This window comes from Kogia breviceps, chromosome 3 (genome assembly GCF_026419965.1).
Source record: "Kogia breviceps isolate mKogBre1 chromosome 3, mKogBre1 haplotype 1, whole genome shotgun sequence".
NCBI lineage: Eukaryota > Metazoa > Chordata > Mammalia > Artiodactyla > Physeteridae > Kogia > Kogia breviceps.
In genome coordinates, this window is record NC_081312.1 from 180,810,167 (window position 1) to 180,828,795 (window position 18,629).

Below are 18,629 nucleotides of genomic sequence, written 5' to 3' on the forward strand. Positions count from 1 at the left end.
CCCATGCACCACAACTACTGAGCCTGTGCTCTAGAGTCTGTGAGCCACAACTACTGAGCCCGCGTGCCATAACTACTGAAGCCCGTGCACCTAGAGCCCATGTTTCACAACAAGAGAAGCCACTGCAGTGAGAAGCCCTTGCACTGCAACGAAGAGCAGCCCCTGCTCACCACAACTAGAGAAAGCCCATGCACAGCAACGAATACCCAACACAGCGAAAAATAAATAAATGAATAAATAAATAAATTTATATATTAAAAAAAGATGGACAAAGGACCTGAGCAGACACCTCACCGAAGAAGATATATAGAAGTGTCAGCACAGCCATTTCTCACTAGGCACTCTGATCTGAAGTGCCATGTGTGAGGCCTCTGCATGAAGCACCCTGTGAAAAAGTGAAACTAGATGAAGCACAAGGGAAAAGAAAAAAAAAAAGCAAGCTGCAAACCCTCTGAAAAAAATGCCTCTGCACCTCTAGCTCTTGCGGAGGGAGGTTGGTGTCTCCAGTGGAGTCTCCTATTGCAGGGGGACCTTCAAGATGGAGAAGGAGTAAGATGTGGAGATCACCTTCCTCCCCACAAATACAACAGAAATACATCTACATGTGGAACAACTCCTACAGAACACCTACTGAATGCTGGCAGAAGACCTCAGACTTCCCAAAAGGCAAGAAAATCCCCACGTACCTGGCTGTGTGGCTGACAGGGGCTTGGTGCTCTAGCCTGGTATCAGGCCTGAGCCTCTGAGGTGGGAGAGCTGAGTTCAGGACATTGGGCTACCACAGACCTCCTGACCCCACAAAAAATCAAACGGCAAGAGCTCTCCCAGAGATCTCTGCCTCAACGCTGAGACCCAGCTCCACCCAACACCCAGCAAGCTCCAGTGCTGGATGCCCCGTGCCAAACAACTAACAAGACAGGAACACAACCCCACCCATCGGCAGAGAGGCTGCCTAAAATCATAATAAAGTCACAGACACCCCAAAACACACCACTGGATGCGGCCCTGCCCATCAGAAAGACAAGATCCAGCCTCATCCACCAGAACACAGACACCAGTCCCTTCCACCAGGAAGCCTACACAACCCACTGAACCAACCTTACCCACTGGGGGAAGACACCAAAAAACAACGGGAACTAAGAACCTGCAACCTGCGAAAAGGAGACCCCAAACACAGTAAGTTAAGCAAAATTAGAAGACAAAGAAACACGCAGCAGATGAAGGAGCAAGGTAAAAACCCACCAGACCAAACAAATGAAGAGGAAATAGGCAGTCTGCCTGAAAAAGGATTCAGAGGAATGATAGTAAAGATGATCCAAAACCTTGGAAATAGAATGGAGAAAATACAAGACACGATTAACAAGGACTAGAAGAACTAAAGAGCAAACAAACAATGATGAACAACACAATAGATGAAATTAAGAATTCTCTAGAAGGAATCAATAGCAGAATAACTGAGACAGAAGAACGGATAAGTGAGTGGAAATAACTACCGCAGAGCAGAATAAAGAGAAAAGAAGGAAAAGAACTGAGGACAGTCTCAGAGACCTCTGGGACAACATTAAATGCACCAACATTCGAATTATAGGGGTCCCAGAAGAGGAAGAGAAAAAGAAAGGGTCTGAGAAACTATTTGAAGAGATTATAGTTGAAAACTTCCCTAATATGGGAAAGGAAATAGTCAATCAAGTCCAGGAAGCACAGAGAGTCCCATACAGGATAAATCCAAGGAGAAACACGCCAAGACACATATTAATCAAACTATCAAAAATTAAATACAAAGGAAAAATATTAAAAGTAGCAACGGAAAAGCAACAAATAACATAGAAGGGAATCCCCATAAATTTAACAGCTCATCTTTCAGCAGAAACTCTGCAAGCCAGATGGACTGGCAGGACATACTTAAAGTGATGAAAGAGAAAAAGCTACAACCAAGATTACCAAGTAAGGATCTCATTTGGATTTGATGGAGAAATTAAAACCTTTACAGACAAGCAAAAGTTAAGAGAATTCAGCACCACCAAACCAGCTCTACAACAAAAGCTAAAGGAACTTATCCAGGCAGGAAACACAAGAGAAGGAAAAGACCTACCAAAACAAACACAAAACAATTAAGAAAATGGTAATAAGAACATACATACCGATAATTACTTTAAATGTAAATGGATTAAATGCTCCAACCAGAAGACAAAGACTGACAGAATGGATACAAAAATAAGACCCATATATATGCTGTCTACAAGAGACCCACTTCAGACCTAGGGACACATACAGACTGAAAGTGAGGGGATGGAAAAAGATATTCCATGCAAATGGAAATCAAAAGAAAGCTGGAGTAGCAATACTCATACCAGATAAAATAGAGGGTTTTTTTTCTTAACATCTTTATTGGAGTATAATTGCTTCACAATGGTGTGTTAGTTTCTGCTTTATAACAAAGTGAATCAGTTATACATATACATATATCCCCATATCTCTTCCCTCTTCTGTCTCCCTCCCTCCCACCCTCCCTATTCCACCCTTCTAGCTGATCACAAAGCACCGAGCTGATCTCCCTGTGCAAAATAGAGTTTAAAATAAAGACTATTATAAGAGACAAAGAAGAATACTACATAATGATCAAGGGATCAATCCAAGAAGAAGATATAACAATTGTAAATATTTATACACCCAACATAGGAGCACCTCAATACATAAGTCAAATGTAAAAGGGGAAATCGACAGTAACACAATAATAGTGGGGGACTTTAACACCCCAATTTCACCAATGGACAGATCATCCAAAATGAAAATAAATAAGGGAACACAAGCTTTAAATGACACATTAAACAAGATGGACTTAAGTGATATTTATAGGCCATTCTATCCGAAACAACAGAATACACTTTCTTCTCAAGTGCTCATGGAACATTCTCCAGGATAGATCATATCTTGGGTCACTAATCAAGCCCTGTTAAATTAAAGAAAACTGAAATTATATCAAGTATTTTTTCCAAAAACAATGCTATCAGACTAGATATCAATTACAGGAAAAATACTGTAAAAAACACAAACACATGGAGGCTAAACAATACGCTACTAAATAACCAAGAGATCACTGAAGAAATCAAAGAGGAAATCAGAAAATACCTAGAAACAAATAACAATGAAAACAAGACAACCCAAAACCTATGGGATGCAGCAAAAGCAGTTCTAAGAGGGAAGTTTATAGCAATACAATCCTACCTCAAGAAACAAGAAAAAGCTCAAATAAACAACTTAAGCAATTAGAGAAAGAAGAACAAAAAACCCCCAAAGTTAGCAGATGGAAAGAAATCATAAAGATCAGGTCAGAAATAAATGAAAAAGAAATGAAGGAGACAATAGCAAAGATCAATAAAACTAAAAGCTGGTTCTTTGTGAAGATAAACAAAATTGATAAACCATTAGCCAGACTCATCAAGAAAAAAAGGGAGAAGACACAGATCCACAGAATTAGAAATGAAAAAGGAGAAGTAACAACTGGCACTGAAGAAATAGAAAGGATCATGAGAGATTACTACAAGCAACTCTATGTCAATAAAATGGACAACCTGGAAGAAATGGACAAATTTTTAGAAAGTTATAACATTCCAAGACTGAACCAGGAAGAAATAGAAAATATAAACAGACCAATCACAAGCACTGAAATTGAAAACTGTGATTAAAACTCTTCCAACAAACAAAAGCCCAGGAGCAGATGGCTTCACAGGCGAATTCTGTCAAACATTTAGAGAAGAGCTAACACCTATCCTTCTCAAACTCTTCCAAAATACAGCAGAGGGAGGAACACTCCCAAACCCATTCTACGAGGCCACCATCACCCTGATACCCAAACCAGAGAAAGATGTCACAAAAAATAAGAAAACTACAGGCCAATATCACTGATGAACATAGATACAAAAATCCTCAACAAAATACTAGCAAACAGAATCCAACAGCACATTATAAGGATCATACACCATGATCAAGATCAAGTGGGGTTTATCCCAGGAATGCAGGGTTCTTCCATATATGCAAATCAATCAATGTGATACATCATATTAACAAACTGAAGGAGAAAAACCATATGATAATCTCAATAGATGCAGAAAAAGCTTTTGACAAACTTCAGCACCCATTTATGATAAAAACTCTCCAGAAACTAGGCACAGAGGGAACCTACCTCAACATAATAAAGGCCATATATGACAAACCCACAGCCAACATCGTTCTCAATGGTGAAAAACTGAAACCATATTCTCTAAGATCAGGAACAAGACAAGGTTGCCCACTCTCACCACTATTATTCAACAAAGTTTTGGAAGTTTTAGCCACAGCAATCAGAGAAGAAGAAGAAATAAAAGGACTCCAGATAGGAAAAGAAGAAGTAAAACTGTCACTGTTTGCAGATGACATAATACTATACATAGAGAATCCTAAAGATGCCACCAGAAAACTCCTAGAGCTAATCAATGAATTTGGTCAAGTAGCAGGATACAAAATTAATGCACAGAAATCTCTTGCATTCCCATACACTAACAATGAAAAATCTGAAAGAGAAATTAAGGAAACACTCCCATTTACCACTGCAACAAAAAGAATAAAATACCTAGGAATAAACCTACCTAAGGAGACAAAAGTCCTGTATGCGGAAAACTAGAAGACACTGATAAAAGAAATTAAACACGATATGAACAGAGGGAGAGATATATCATGTACTTGGACTGGAAGAATCAACACTGTGAAAATGACTATACTACCCAAAGCAATCTACAGATTCAATGCAATCCCTATCAAACTACCAATGGTACTTTTCACAGAACTAGAACAAAAAATTTCACAATTTGCATGGAAACACAAAAGATCCTGAAGAGCCAAAGTGATCTTGAGGAAAAAAAAAAAGGAGCTAGAGGAATCAGGTTCCCTGACTTCAGACTATACTAAAAAGCTACGGTAATCAAGAAAGTATGGTACTGGCACAAAAACAGAAATAAAGATCAATGGAATAGGATAGAAAGCCCAGAGATAAACCCATGCACATATGGTCACCTTATCTTTGATGAAGGAGGCAAGAATATACAATGCAGAAAAGACAGCCTCTTCAATAAGTGGTGCTGGGAAAACTGGACAGCTACATGTAAAAGAATGAAATCAGAACACTTCATAACACTATACACAAAAATAAATTCAAAATAGACTAAAGACCTATATGTAAGGCCAGACACTATAAAACTCTTAGAGGAAAACATAGGCAGAACACTCTATGACATAAATCAGAGCAAGATCCTTTTTGACCCACCTCTTAGGGAAATGGAAATAAAAACAAAAATAAACAAACGGGACCTAATGAAACTTCAAAGCTTTTGCACAGCAAAATAAACCAAAAACGAGATGAAAAGACAACCCTTAGAATGGGAGAAAGTATTTGCAAATGAAGCAACTGACAAAGGATTAATCTCCAAATTATACAAGCAGCTCATGCAGCTCAATATCAAAAAAGCAAACAACCTAATCCAAAAATGGGCAGAAGACCTAAACAGACATTTCTCCAAAGAAGATACACAGATTACCAACAAACCCATGAAAAGATGCTCAACACCACTAATCATTAGAGAAACGCAAATCAAAACTACAATGAGGTATCACCTCACAGCAGTCAGAATGGCCATCATCAAAAAAATCTACGAACAATAATGCTGGAGAGGGTGTGGAGAAAAGGGAACCCTCTTGCACTGTTGGTGGGTATGTAAATTGATACAGCCACTATGGAGAACAGTATGGAGGTTCCCTAAAAAACTAAAAATGGAACTACCATATGACCCAGCCATCCCGCTACTGGGCATATACCCTGAGAAAACCATAATTCAAAAAGAGTCATGTACCACAATGTTCACTGCAGCACTATTCACAATAGCCAGGACATGGAAGCAACCTAAGTGTCCATCGACAGATGAATGGATAAAGAAGATGTGGCACATATATACAATGGAATATTACTCCACCGTAAAAAGAAACGAAATTGTTATTTGTAGTGAAGTGGATGGACCCCGAGTCTGTCATACAGAGTGAAGTAAGTCAGAAGGAGAAAAACAAATACCGTATGCTAACACATATACATGGAATCTAAAAAAAATAAATGGTTCTGATGAACCTATGGGCAGGACAGAATAAAGATGCAGACATACAGTATGGACTTGAGGACACGGGGGTGGGGAAGGGTAAGCTGGGATGAAGTGAGAGAGTAGCATTGACATATATACACTAGCAAATGTAAAATAGATAGCTAGTGGGAAGCAGCTGCATAGCACAGGGAGATCAGCTAAGTGATTTGTGACCACCTAGAGGGGTGGGATAGGGAGGGTTGGAGAGAGACAGAAGAGGGAGGGGATATGGGGATAGATGTAAACGTATAGCTGATTCACTTTGTTATACAGCAGAAACTAACACAACATTGTAGAGCAATTATACTCCAATAAAGATGTTAAAAAAAAGAAGATATACAGATGGCAAGTGAGCACATGAAAAGATGTTCAAAATCATATATCATTAAAGAAATGCAAATTAAGACAATGATGAGATACCACTACATACCTATTAGAATGGCCAAAATCCAAAATATTGATAACACCAAATGTTGGTGAGGATGTGAAGTAACAGGAGCTCTCATTCAATGGGGATGCAAAATGGCACGACCATTTTGGAAGGTAATTTGGCCGTGTCTTGCAAAACTAAATATTCTCGTACCATACAATCCAGCAGTCAAGCTCCTTGGCATTTCCTCAAAGGTACTGAAACTTATGTCCACACAAAAACCTGCAGATGGATTTTGACAGAAGTTTATTCATAGTTGCCAAAACTTAGAAGCAAACAAGTTGTTTTTCAGTAGGTGAATGAATAAATAAACTGTGGTACATCCATACAATGGAATATTATTCAGCACTGAAAAGAAATGAGCTATCAAGCCGTGAAAAGAAATGGAGGAAACGTAAAAATCATATGGCTAAGTGAAAGATGCCAATCTGAAAAGAATACATACTGTATGATTCCAACTATATGACATTCTGGAAAAGGGAAAACTATGGAGTCAGTAAACAGATTAGTGGTTGCCAGGCATTAGGGGAGAGTGATGGATGAATAGATAGAGCACAGAGGATGTTTAGGGCACTGAAACGATCTTGTGTGATACAGCGGTGGTGGATACATGTAATTATACACTTGTCCAGACAACACCGAGAATGAACCCTAATGTAAAATACTGACTTTTTGTGATAATGATGTGTCAGTGTAGGTCCATGAGTTGTAACAAATGTACCACTCTTGCAGGGGATATCCACATCGAGCGTGCGGGGACGGGGGGATACGGGAAATCTTTGTCCTTTCTGCTCCATTTTGCTGTGAATCTGTGAATCTAACAACCAGTCTAAAAGTGTTTTTTATAAATTAAAAAAATAGTGTGGGGAGGTCGATCTGGAGACGATAATGGTAGGATGAATTGGAGGAGATACGCTGGACGCAGGGGAACATTAGATGGTTAGTCCAAGTGAGAGGTAGTAAGGACCTAAACCGGTGCCGTGAAATTATGGGTTGCGTTTACCGAAAAGGATGGGGTGTATGACTGCAGTGCCCTCCAGCAGCTTCCAAACACGATTACGGAGGTGGAAGTATTGGGGAAAGAACGCAGAGATGGGGGCAGTTAAGGAGAGAAGGGCAATGCGTTAATGACTTTGTGGTATTTAAGTAAAACAGCTTCTGGATTAATTCCTCCCCCCCACACACACCAAACTCACCCCAAGCCTTTGGTATGCCGCAGACACCCCCCCGCCACGAGACCCCAGAGCCGCTGCCACCCACCACCAGCCCCTACCACGGCAGGCAGAGGCTCTCAGCTGTCGAAGCAACTCCGCATTCTGCTGTCCCGTCTCTATCTGTACTTCAGATAAAGTGAGGAGGCCGGCCCCGGACCTCCCATCGCTGGAAACCCAGAAGGACCCTCTCCGTTCTTGACAGCTTTCTTTCTTAAGGCATAACTTCCCGACCCTACAGTCAGAACAGGCGCGAGTCACCGAGATCCTGGTACCCGGCCCTGGAAAGGCTGATCCCCTCTGGGAGACCTGCCAGCATCGTGTTGCCTCAATTTGAAGACAAATTATAAATTAATAAAGAAAAAAACCCCAGACTTTCACGTCTGCCAAAACACACCATTCCCCGAAAGGTTCCTGAAAGGGCCTCAGTGATGCATAGTACAGAAAGAGCCAACCCTCTAAAAGCCTTTTCCAGATTCAAGAGGCCTGTCCTCAAAATGTTACCCCAGCTGCCTCGCCCAGGGCAGAGCCGGTGTTGTTCTTGGAAGGAGAACACCTCCCAGCTGGGTTACCACCTGCATGTTTCACACAGTCTGGAGTTCCCTAAGCCCCCGCCAAGAACACAAAACAGACAGACCTATCACGGACAGAAAACCTCCAGAAAAGACTGAGAAAGAGTGTGGTCGGCGTGGAGGTAGCAGTGTTGTTTAGGTTGCTATGAACGCCGGGGTTTTTCAAAGATCGTGTTTCTGAGCTCATCACAGGCACAGAAGTGTCCTCGTCAGCTGCTTTTTCTTTAAAAGAGACTCACTCGAACAGCCTCACCCCATAAAATCAACTCCTGAGGAAGTCTTGGTAACCTAACACCTACAAAAGAGGCCGGGATCCAGGCCCCGGAGATGGGAGTTCTCACGCTACCCTGTCTCCCGCCTCCTCCACTGGAAAAGCAAGACTTTTCAGTATACCCTCCCCCTTTTGTCAGGAGCGATGACTTCACTTTACAAATGAATCTGACTCTGCCAGGCAATGCCTTCTGAAACTGCTTTGGTCTCTTCTGGCAAATGTGTTCTATTTCTTCACCCCATTCATTCGCCTTCTGCATGTTACTGGGTTTAAAAAGCTGCTTCTCTGCCCTGTAATCTGTATAGACCAATCCGCACGGCTCAGGCACTTAGTGACTTGACGGTTTTCTCCCCCCAAAGGCCCACGGGGAAGGAATTAACAGCATGGTGGGGATCGGATGACCGTGGAAGGGAATCTGACTCAGCGACGGGGACAGGAAGCCTCGGGTGGTGGTGGGGGGGGGCGCAGAGCAGGGTCTGCCTTTACTTACAAACACATCCATGAGCAGGTGTTCCAGCGTCACCTCAAAGTCCTCCAGTTTGGCAGCTAAAGTCATAACGAATATGATCCGACGGGTGGTCAGGCCCCACTGACGGCCCAAACTCGCAAAAGCTCTTCTGCTCGGAACACGCGAAGACAAATTTAGTCACAAGGCAGAATTGCTGCTAAGGGAGGCGGAAACCCTCAAAAGAGAACAGAGCGTCGCAGACTGTCTGGCTGGAGCTTCATAGCCAGAAATCTTAAAGGATTGAAAAAAAAAAAAAAAAAAAAAGCTGTATTAAGGATGCTGTGGGACCCAGACTGGGCACAAAGTGATGTCACCAGGTGAAGAATCCAGCTACTGCCTGGCTCTTGATGGCTTCACGGTCCGAGGTGCAGTAGGAAACTCAGGGAAACCCTGGCGGTGGGTGAAAGAGAGAGAGAAAGCAAGATGGGGTGAGTAAGGAGAGTGGGAAAAAAATGGAATAAACCGTCTTGACTCCGATATTTATAGGGCCACATGTTTTTGACTCCAGCCCATTTCTCAGTTCGGTTGTGACCTTTCATAAACGGCCAAACACACTGGAGCGTATTGTAGAATGGGGGCAGTGGGTCCTACAGAAGTTGGCTGTGACCAATGCTAGGGCAATTCACACAGACACGCCATCAATGGCTCTTTGTGAAACACCCATCAGACCTTGTTCTGTACACGATGACAGAAAAGCACATAGTCTTGTGGAAAACAAGGAAACGAAATTTTTCCTCAGAATATTATTAGATTCTTGGACTCTCCCCCGTCCTACGTCCTCCCCACCCCCTCCTCTTCAAGAGTAGATAAACATCACGGAAAAAAATTGAATCTCTTGTGTCAACTCCTCAAGCTTCTGCCAGCGAAAGACAATCCAATCTTGCAAAGGCCGTTTCTCCTTTTCTGCTTCTGAAGTTTGCTGCAGCGCCTTCGTCTCCTTCTTTTTTTAACTTAAAAGATGTTAATTGCGGTAAAATACACATGGCATGAAACTGACCATCTTCGCTGCCGTTGAAGTGTGTGGTTTGCAAGTGTTAAGTACATTCACGTTGCTGCGTAACCAACCTCCAGAGCTCTCTTCATCCTGTAGAACTCAATCTCTACACCCATTGAACAACTCCCCACCCCCTGGCCTCAGCCCCTGGCAACGACCGTGCTACTTCCTGTCTCTCTTGGTTTGATGATTCTTGATACCTCATGTAAGTGGAATCATGCGATATTAGTCCTTTTGCGTCTGGCTTCTTTCACTTAGCATCATGTTTTCCAAGTCCAGCTAGGCTGTAGCCTTTGTCAGAACATCTTTCCCTCTTAAGGCTGAAATCTTACATCTTAAGAAAGACCACTACTTTGGACAAGCTTTCAGGCCTGAGTAAATCTCTCAGGAACACTTGGTCGTCAAGCCTACGGTGGCCACATCCTTCTTGTGAGTGTTCTAACAGAAAACAGTCTCGGTCTACTAAGCGAGTTCTGTCCTGTTCCCTAAATAATTGCGGAACTGAATAATCCACGCCAATTCTAGCCTCTGACTCCAAACAGGCTATGATCACTTAACAGTCAATACCTATGCCAAAGAAGAAGGTGGCCCACATGGTAGGGAGAAGGAAACAAAAATATGAAACCCTCTGGACTATAATAAAACTCCCCCCCACCCCTTTTTGTCAGACCTCTTTAAAGCGGGAACAGCTGAAACTCTCCAATTTAGTATCTCCCCATGAATTTTCATTTTCCCAAAGGAGACGCAGACCCACTTCACTCGGCATGCAACATTTACACAAAGCAAGCATAAAATAAAGGACCAAGAAAAAAACCGATACAAAGCATCATATTATTTATAAAGCAGATTTGGAGTCTCTCAGAGTAGACAAGTCGGTCATAAATTGTACATAAATGTTCCTTGAATTATGGCTTCGATTCCATTTTCGAGCCTCTAATAGGGGAATTAGAGTGGGTTTCATGACAAGCATCTCTTGTTAGGCAGAGGCACCAGGGAGGGGGCGGCACTGCGGTGATGAATGGCTCCTATAGCCAAGAGTGTACAGCAAATATATTTCCCTGACAGGCAAACTCATATTCACAGACCTCCCTATTAGCTAATGTGTTTCCCATGTCTGCAGTGGAGGCGAGGACCAGAGCAAACTATGTCAGCCGCCAAGACTCAGCACTAGCTGATGTCTTGCCATGGAGTTGCCGTCTTTTGTTAAAACTATAGCTGTTGTGAAGGAACTCAAAACGCCAGGTACCTTCTCTTACCAGGTAAGAGAGTGATGGGTAAACAGTCGGCCATAACCAGGAGACTGCTGGAGAGGAGAGATGTATACACAGATGCAGTACTGTTCTGGTCTCCTGAGAATCTCAGGAGAGCTTTCAAAATCAGGTTTTCTTGAGCCCCTTGCCTTAAGAATTCATTTTGGACAAAGTATTTCAAAAATCTGGAATTTCAAAGAAGATACACTGGTGTATTTCATGAATCCTCTTCCTGGGATAGACAAGGGATCAGCCAATGCAGAACAGTTAATATTTTTCATTTAAGGCAGCCAGTCTCCCAGTCCCAGCAATGACTTTACATGGTTTTACAGTCAGTCCAAGGCATGGCTTCTCTTAGAATATAAAGAGCAAAGTTCAGGACAAGAGGCTGTGCATAATTTGAGCAGTGTGAGTAGTTAATATTCTTGAGCTAGAGCTCTAAGGAGGACGTATCAAGAACACCCTACTTTTTAGAAACAGCTCTAAGGAGGACGTATCAAGAACACCCTACTTTTTAGAAACAGCTCTAAGGAGGACGTATCAAGAACACCCTACTTTTTAGAAACAGCTCTAAGGAGGACGTATCAAGAACACTCTACTTTTTAGAAACAGCTCTAAGGAGGACGTATCAAGAACACCCTACTTTTTAGAAACAGCTCTAAGGAGGACGTATCAAGAACACCCTACTTTTTAGAAACAGCTCTAAGGAGGACGTATCAAGAACACCCTACTTTTTAGAAACAGCTCTAAGGAGGACGTATCAAGAACACCCTACTTTTTAGAAACAGCTCTAAGGAGGACGTATCAAGAACACCCTACTTTTTAGAAACAGCTCTAAGGAGGACGTATCAAGAACACCCTACTTTTTAGAAACAGCTCTAAGGAGGATGTATCAAGAACATCCTACTTTTTAGAAACAGCTCTAAGGAGGACGTATCAAGAACACCCTACTTTTTAGAAACAGCTCTAAGGAGGACGTATCAAGAACACCCTACTTTTTAGAAACAGCTCTAAGGAGGACATATCAAGAACACCCTACTTTTTAGAAACAAAGTCACCTTAACAGTTTCGAAAGGGGAAACAATGACCACACGAGAGTTAGTTTGGAGAGAGAATGAGGAAATAAATAGGTAGTGGATTGTGGATGTCACCACGAGAGGCATTTGGTATGAGTTCCGGTATTAGTGGGTGATATGAACCAAGGGGAGAAAGCTGGGTACCCTGGAGGCAGCAGGGCCACACTAGTCCTGAGGCGGGGAAACTGCTGAAGGTGCATCATGATAAGGCAAAGCTCGCAGGCATCAGTGCTTATCAATATATGAGCATACGGTAAAGGATGGCTTGGGCGGATTAAACGTGGAAGTTTTGTTTTGTTTTTTGCGGTACGCGGGCCTCTCACTGCTGTGGCCTCTCCCGTTGCGGAGCACAGGCTCCGGACGCGCAGACGCAGCGGCCACGGCTCACGGGCCCAGCCGCCCCCCGGCACGTGGGATCCTCCCGGACCGGGGCGCGAACCCGTGTCCCCTGCATCGGCAGGCGGACTCTCAACCACTGTGCCGCCAGGGAAGACCCGGAAGTTTTTTTTTAGTAAATATATTCTAATTGATAAACAGTTTTGGTAACTGTGGAGACATTTTATTGATGCTTATATAAAATCTGAACATTCATTTGTTCATTCATTCACACATCCTTTTGACAAATATTTACTTAGCAACCGGGCCTGATATTGGGATGAGTCCTATTGCTGCTAAGAGGGTCAAGACACGGCTCTTTGTTCAAGACTTACAGTCTAGGGAAGACTTGGCCAGAGGCGCCGGTGGAATTTTATATTTCTTATTGAGAATGGGAAAGAAGAGCGTACTTCCTTATTGCGGAGCACTCACTCCGGGACTTAGGGGATGAGAGGGCTCATTGATAAAAAAGAAAGGACGTTACTCCCATCCCACGGGAAATGAATGAGAGTGAGTCAGGTATAGAGCATGCCACCCGGGGATGGGATTGGCAGCAATAATTGGCAAGGCCATGGCTGGGGGCACGGATGGATCCTAGGGGTCTGAGCCCAGAGACCCCTGGCTTTGAGAAGGTAGAAGCCAACATCTCAGTATCGGCAGCACAGGATCCCGACACCATCCCACAGACATCACTTTGATGGTACACATCTCATTTAGAAAAAAAAAAAATACACTTCCAACAATTGATCAAAACTTAGTGGCCACCTAAGAAGCATCTGACACTCACCACCGTGCTGGAACTAAGGACAATTAATCAGCAACACACCTGCTATGGTCGGCAATGGCTAGAATCTGCTCTGCACATTCAAATAACCTTTGTGGGTACGTTTTTATTTATTTATTTATTTTATTTTATTTTTTTTTTGGTTTTTGTGGTACGCGGGCCTCTCACTGTTGTGGCCTCTCCCGTTGCGGAGCACAGGCTCCGGATGCACAGGCTCAGCGGCCATGGCTCACGGGCCCAGCCGCTCCGCGGCATGTGGGATCTTCCCGGACCGGGGCACAAACCCGTGTCTCCTGCATCGGCAGGCGGACTCTCAACCACTGCGCCACCAGGGAAGCCCTGTGGGTACGTTTTTAAATTTCGAGTTTCATTCTGTTTCAATCTCATTGACCATTTCCTGCTCCCAAGTCCATGAAAAACCTCCTCCAGCAGTCTCAATATTTTGCTGACAGGACGCAGATGAAAGGGAAATCTTTGGAAGGCAGGGATTGGCTGGATTCCCTGTACAGACGTGAAGCCAGTCTCCCTTCCATCCTCCCTAGGTAAGCTGTGGGCAAACCAGCCTTCTAGAGAGAAAGAACTATGTTATTCCGCAGCCCTGAAAACAAATTGTGAACACTCTGCAGAGGTGAGGTCCTCAGTTCAAAGAGATCACGGTTCAAGTCATATCAAACAATCTCTATTACGTACAATGGTGTGCAAGCCCAATGCAGTAAGCAATTGAATACGCAAAGATGTTTTTCTGGAAAGTTCTCTCTGTTCACTCTACTGCAGGGAATTTCTACTCAACAAAAAACCCTTTGAGGGTCAACTACAAAGCAGTGGATCAGACCCCCGTGCAGTCGATCAGAATTGGTCACTAAGATAATCTAGTTAACCCTTTCAGTGCCTCGATTGGTGTGTGAGCAGTGATTTGAAAGTGATGAAATATTTACTGAGATTTTTTTTTTTAAAAAGCAAAACCACTGGCTCTTATTTTGATCACTCAGTTATATCCCATAAGACCAGTTTATAGTGCAAAAAACTCCCAGTGATACATGTAAAAGCAACTGATATCACTATCCTATTGATATACTTGTCTGTCAAGCTTCTGCCTTGCCTTAAAACTAGAACGAGAGGGTTTTTAAGGATATGCATGTTTAAGTAAAACAGGCTCTTCTGATGGCCCTACAGACAGTTGCCTGTCTGGGTCTAGTAATAAAGGCTCGCCTGTCTGCTTGAGCTGTCTCTCGGAGGACAAACACTTCAATAAAGATCTATTTAAAAAAAAAAAAAAAAAAAAAGGTTTGCCTGTATAGAGCCCCTGGCAGGCTGGCACTGCGGCGGCTCCAGGCCGTGGTATCTATCAGCAGACCATGCCCGCAGGGTCTGCCTGATTCCTCCCATGTTTGTGTCACAGGGCTTACACAAGCAACCTTGTCCTCCCTACTCACCATGCCTTTTCGATTTTGACAGCCTCCCTGCCAAGTACAAAGGCTCTATTCCTCCACATCTGTCCTCCCTACCCAACTCTGGCCTTGCCTCTCCCACCTGCATCCCCTGCCCATTCACAAGGATGAATTTCAACACTTTCAAAATTAACAGGCTGTGCAACTCGTGTCAGGCACACGCAGTGGTGCTCTGGGCCGATAATGGAGAGAACGCACAAATACTCGTCTGATTTCTTTCAGTCTCGACACCTGTCACTTGCTCTACCACTGGGATTAAAAGAGGCTTGTAGAGCTTCTGAGCTCACCCCCAGCAGGGCATCTTGGGAATTCACCAAGGATAATCACCCCAGCTCCACCACCTGCACCTTCCAGGGCACCTTGATTACTGGAGTTCAAATGCAGGCTGTGGAAGCACAGATCCTTACCATAGCCTCCCAAATCTTTCCCAGGCACTTTTGATAACTCTTTCTCATCTGTTCAAGTGGCACAGGAGTTAAAGATTTCCATGCCTTCCAGGGTTGTTTTGAACATGAACCCGATAAAGCACTTTGAGCTAGTCTAAGGTGAGATGCCGTGGGCATGTGAACTACTTGCTACGAGCTGAATGTTTGTGTCCCCACCAAATGCATAAGTAGAAGACCTAATCCCCAGTGCGGTGGTATTTGGAGCTGGAGGCTCTGGGAAGTGACTAGGTCATGGGGGGGGCCCTTGTGAATGGGATTAGTGCCCTTAGAAAAGAAACCCAGAGAGCTCCCTTGCCCCTTCCTTCTGCCACGTGAGGTTATAGCTAGAAGATAGTCATCTACAAACCGGGAAGTAATAGGACTATGAACCAGGAAACAGGTTCTCATCAGACCCTGAATCTGCCGGCACCTTGACCTTGGACTTTCCAGCTTCCAAAACTGTGAGAAATACATTTCTCTTGCTCAAAAGCCACCCGGTCCTACGGTATTTTGTTATAGCAGCCCAAACGGCTGTTACAGCTGTGGCAGGCTGGCCTCCTGTGAGTGTAGCTCTCTTAAGAGTTCACAATGAAGTATCACCTCACACTGGTCAGAATGGCCATTATCAAAAAGTCTACAAACAATAACTGCTGGAGAGGGTGTGGAGAAAAAGGAACCCTCCTACACTGTTGGTGGGAATATAAATTGATACAACCACTATGGAGAACAGTATGGAGGTTCCTTAAGAAACTACAAATAGAGTCACCCGGTGATCCTGGGCATATATCTGGAGAAAACTCTAATTTGAAAAGATACACGCACCCCAATGTTCACTGCGGCACTATTTACAATAGCCAAGACATGGAAGCAACCTAAATGCCCATCGACAGATGAATGGATAAAGAAGATGTTGTGTATATATACAGTGGAATACTACTCAGCCATAAAAAAGGAGGAAATGGTTCTACTTGCAGCAACAAGGATGGACCTAGAGATTATCATACTAAGTAAGCCAGACAGAGAAAGACAAATACCCTATGATATCACTTATATGTGGGATCTAAAAAAAAATACACATGAACTTATACACAAAACAGAAATAGATCCACAGACATAGAAAACAAACTTATGGTTACCAAATGGGAAGGGGGGGAGGATAAATTAGGAGTTTGGGATTAACATATATAAACTACTATATGTAAAACAGATAACCAACAAGGACCTACTGTATAGCACAGGGAACTCTGCTCAGTCTTTTAAAATAACCTGTAGGGAAAAGAATCTGAAAAAGAATAGATATATCTACATGTATAACTGAATCACATTGCTGTACACCTGAAACTAACACAACATTGTAAGTCAACTATACTTCAACTAAAAAAAAAACCAAGAGCTCGCAGGTGGTCAGGTCAGCATCCAGAGACTGACTCTTCGCTTTCTCCCTGCTTCAGCCAGCAGAGCCCTGTGTTTTCCGCACCTGACCCACTGAACTTGGACGAGTGCTCTGGGTACAGCTGGCTGAAAAATGGCAATTGGAGGATGACTGTTAGCTTTTTTTTTTTTTTTTTTTTGACTGTTAGCTTTTAAGGCTTATGAGATTGATATAATCCCATCACTGAGAAAAATGAAGCTTCCACAAGACAACAAGACAAATATTTTCGTAATAAGTACATGGGGGTTGGAGGGGGAAGATGATCAGATCGTGGGCTTTGGGTGGGTCTCTACCCATAACTCACAGCCCTAATCAATAAATAACCTGAGTTCCTCATGCAGCTGACAAATCCCTGTTCAAGTTTAGCTCAAGTGCTAACCCCGAAGAGAGAAGGACGTGAAATGACCTGAATTTATCTCACATTGGCAGCCTTGCTCCAGAGACCAGGCCCTTACATCTTCACCGAGGCCGGCCCTAGAAGGGCTAATATCGCTTTTCCCCCTTTTCACAGAAGGACCTTTGGCTGAAGATGGAGAGTGAGTGATCTGAGAGCTTTATCGCATGGATGGCTTCACAACGGCCAGGATTTGCCGTAACTAGGTTTTCATGAGGCTACCGGTGAGGTCTGGGCTCCCCCTCACCCCACAGGGAGGCTGTGCTACTGCAGCTGAGGCAGGATTGACACTGGGGTCCTTCATCTGTGGCCTGAGGCTCGCAGCCTCTTTGGGCTCAGTTTCTGCACGTGTCTAAATCCGGGCTGAGCCTAGACAAGGGATTCCAGACGGTGGGTATCATGGAACACTACAATTTGCACATCGAATTAAACATCGGGAGGACCAAGCAAGGGTTGCCAATATCTTATACGCTAAGTTGGGGCATTAACAAGAACAAATAACAAAACAAGGCCATCACCATCTGCCATCGCCGGGATTTTATTAAAGGAAAGACATTTTAACACACACCAAAAATAGGACAGGGGGCTTCCCTGGTGGTGCAGTGGTTAAGAATCCGCCTGCCAATGCAGGGGACACGGGTTCGAGCCCTGGTCCGGGAAGATCCCACATGCTGTGGAGCAACTAAGCCCGTGTGCCACAACTACTGAGCCCGTGTGCCACAACTACTGAAGCCCATGTGCCTAGAACCTGTGCTCTGCAACAAGAGAAGCCACCGCAACGAGAAGCCCGCGCACCGCAACGAAGAGTAGTTCCGGCTCGCTGCAACTAGAGAAAGCCCACGCGCAGCAACAAAGACCCAACACATCCAAAAAAAAAAAAAAAATCAATAAACAAAATAAAAAAATAGGAGAGATATCATCTCAGAATCTAAAGTGGATGGCATTTAGTTGGATGGAGAACTCCCTCTGTTGTCTGTATTTTCTGTGCTGCTGACTGGTGAGGAGTTTATTACAGGCAGGCATTGGTGCCTGGAAACCAGAGGATCGTTAGCTACAATTCAGCTCTAACATCTGCGATTATATCTCTGGTTTTCAATGCATCGTCACACTGCTACTAAAACACAGACTAAAGATATGCAGAAACAGTTCATCGGTGAATCGCTGCAAACACATCCTCCACCTTCCTCTCTATGTGTTTCTTCTCTCCCCCAAGTTCAATGCCAACCCACGGGAGAGAACATCAGCCAGGCAGAAAAGGGAAGCTGAAATAAACGCTCTGCCTTCAGTTTTAGAAGCGT

General features: G+C 43.6%; 1 protein-coding gene across 7 annotated transcripts in view; it reads right to left on the reverse strand.

Moving 5' to 3' along the window:
* Positions 1 to 18,629, reverse strand: part of FRMD4A (FERM domain containing 4A) — a 663,610-nt gene that overhangs the window by 349,268 nt on the left and 295,713 nt on the right. The window contains exon 1 of one of the 7 annotated variants that reach the window (XM_067030465.1): positions 9,136 to 9,542. The exons of the other annotated variants lie outside the window; for them this stretch is intronic. Coding sequence (XP_066886566.1) covers positions 9,136 to 9,201 — 66 coding nt within the window. The 5' untranslated portion in view covers positions 9,202 to 9,542. Of the gene's footprint in view, positions 1 to 9,135; positions 9,543 to 18,629 lie in introns of those variants that run through there. 7 annotated transcript variants of the gene reach the window in all.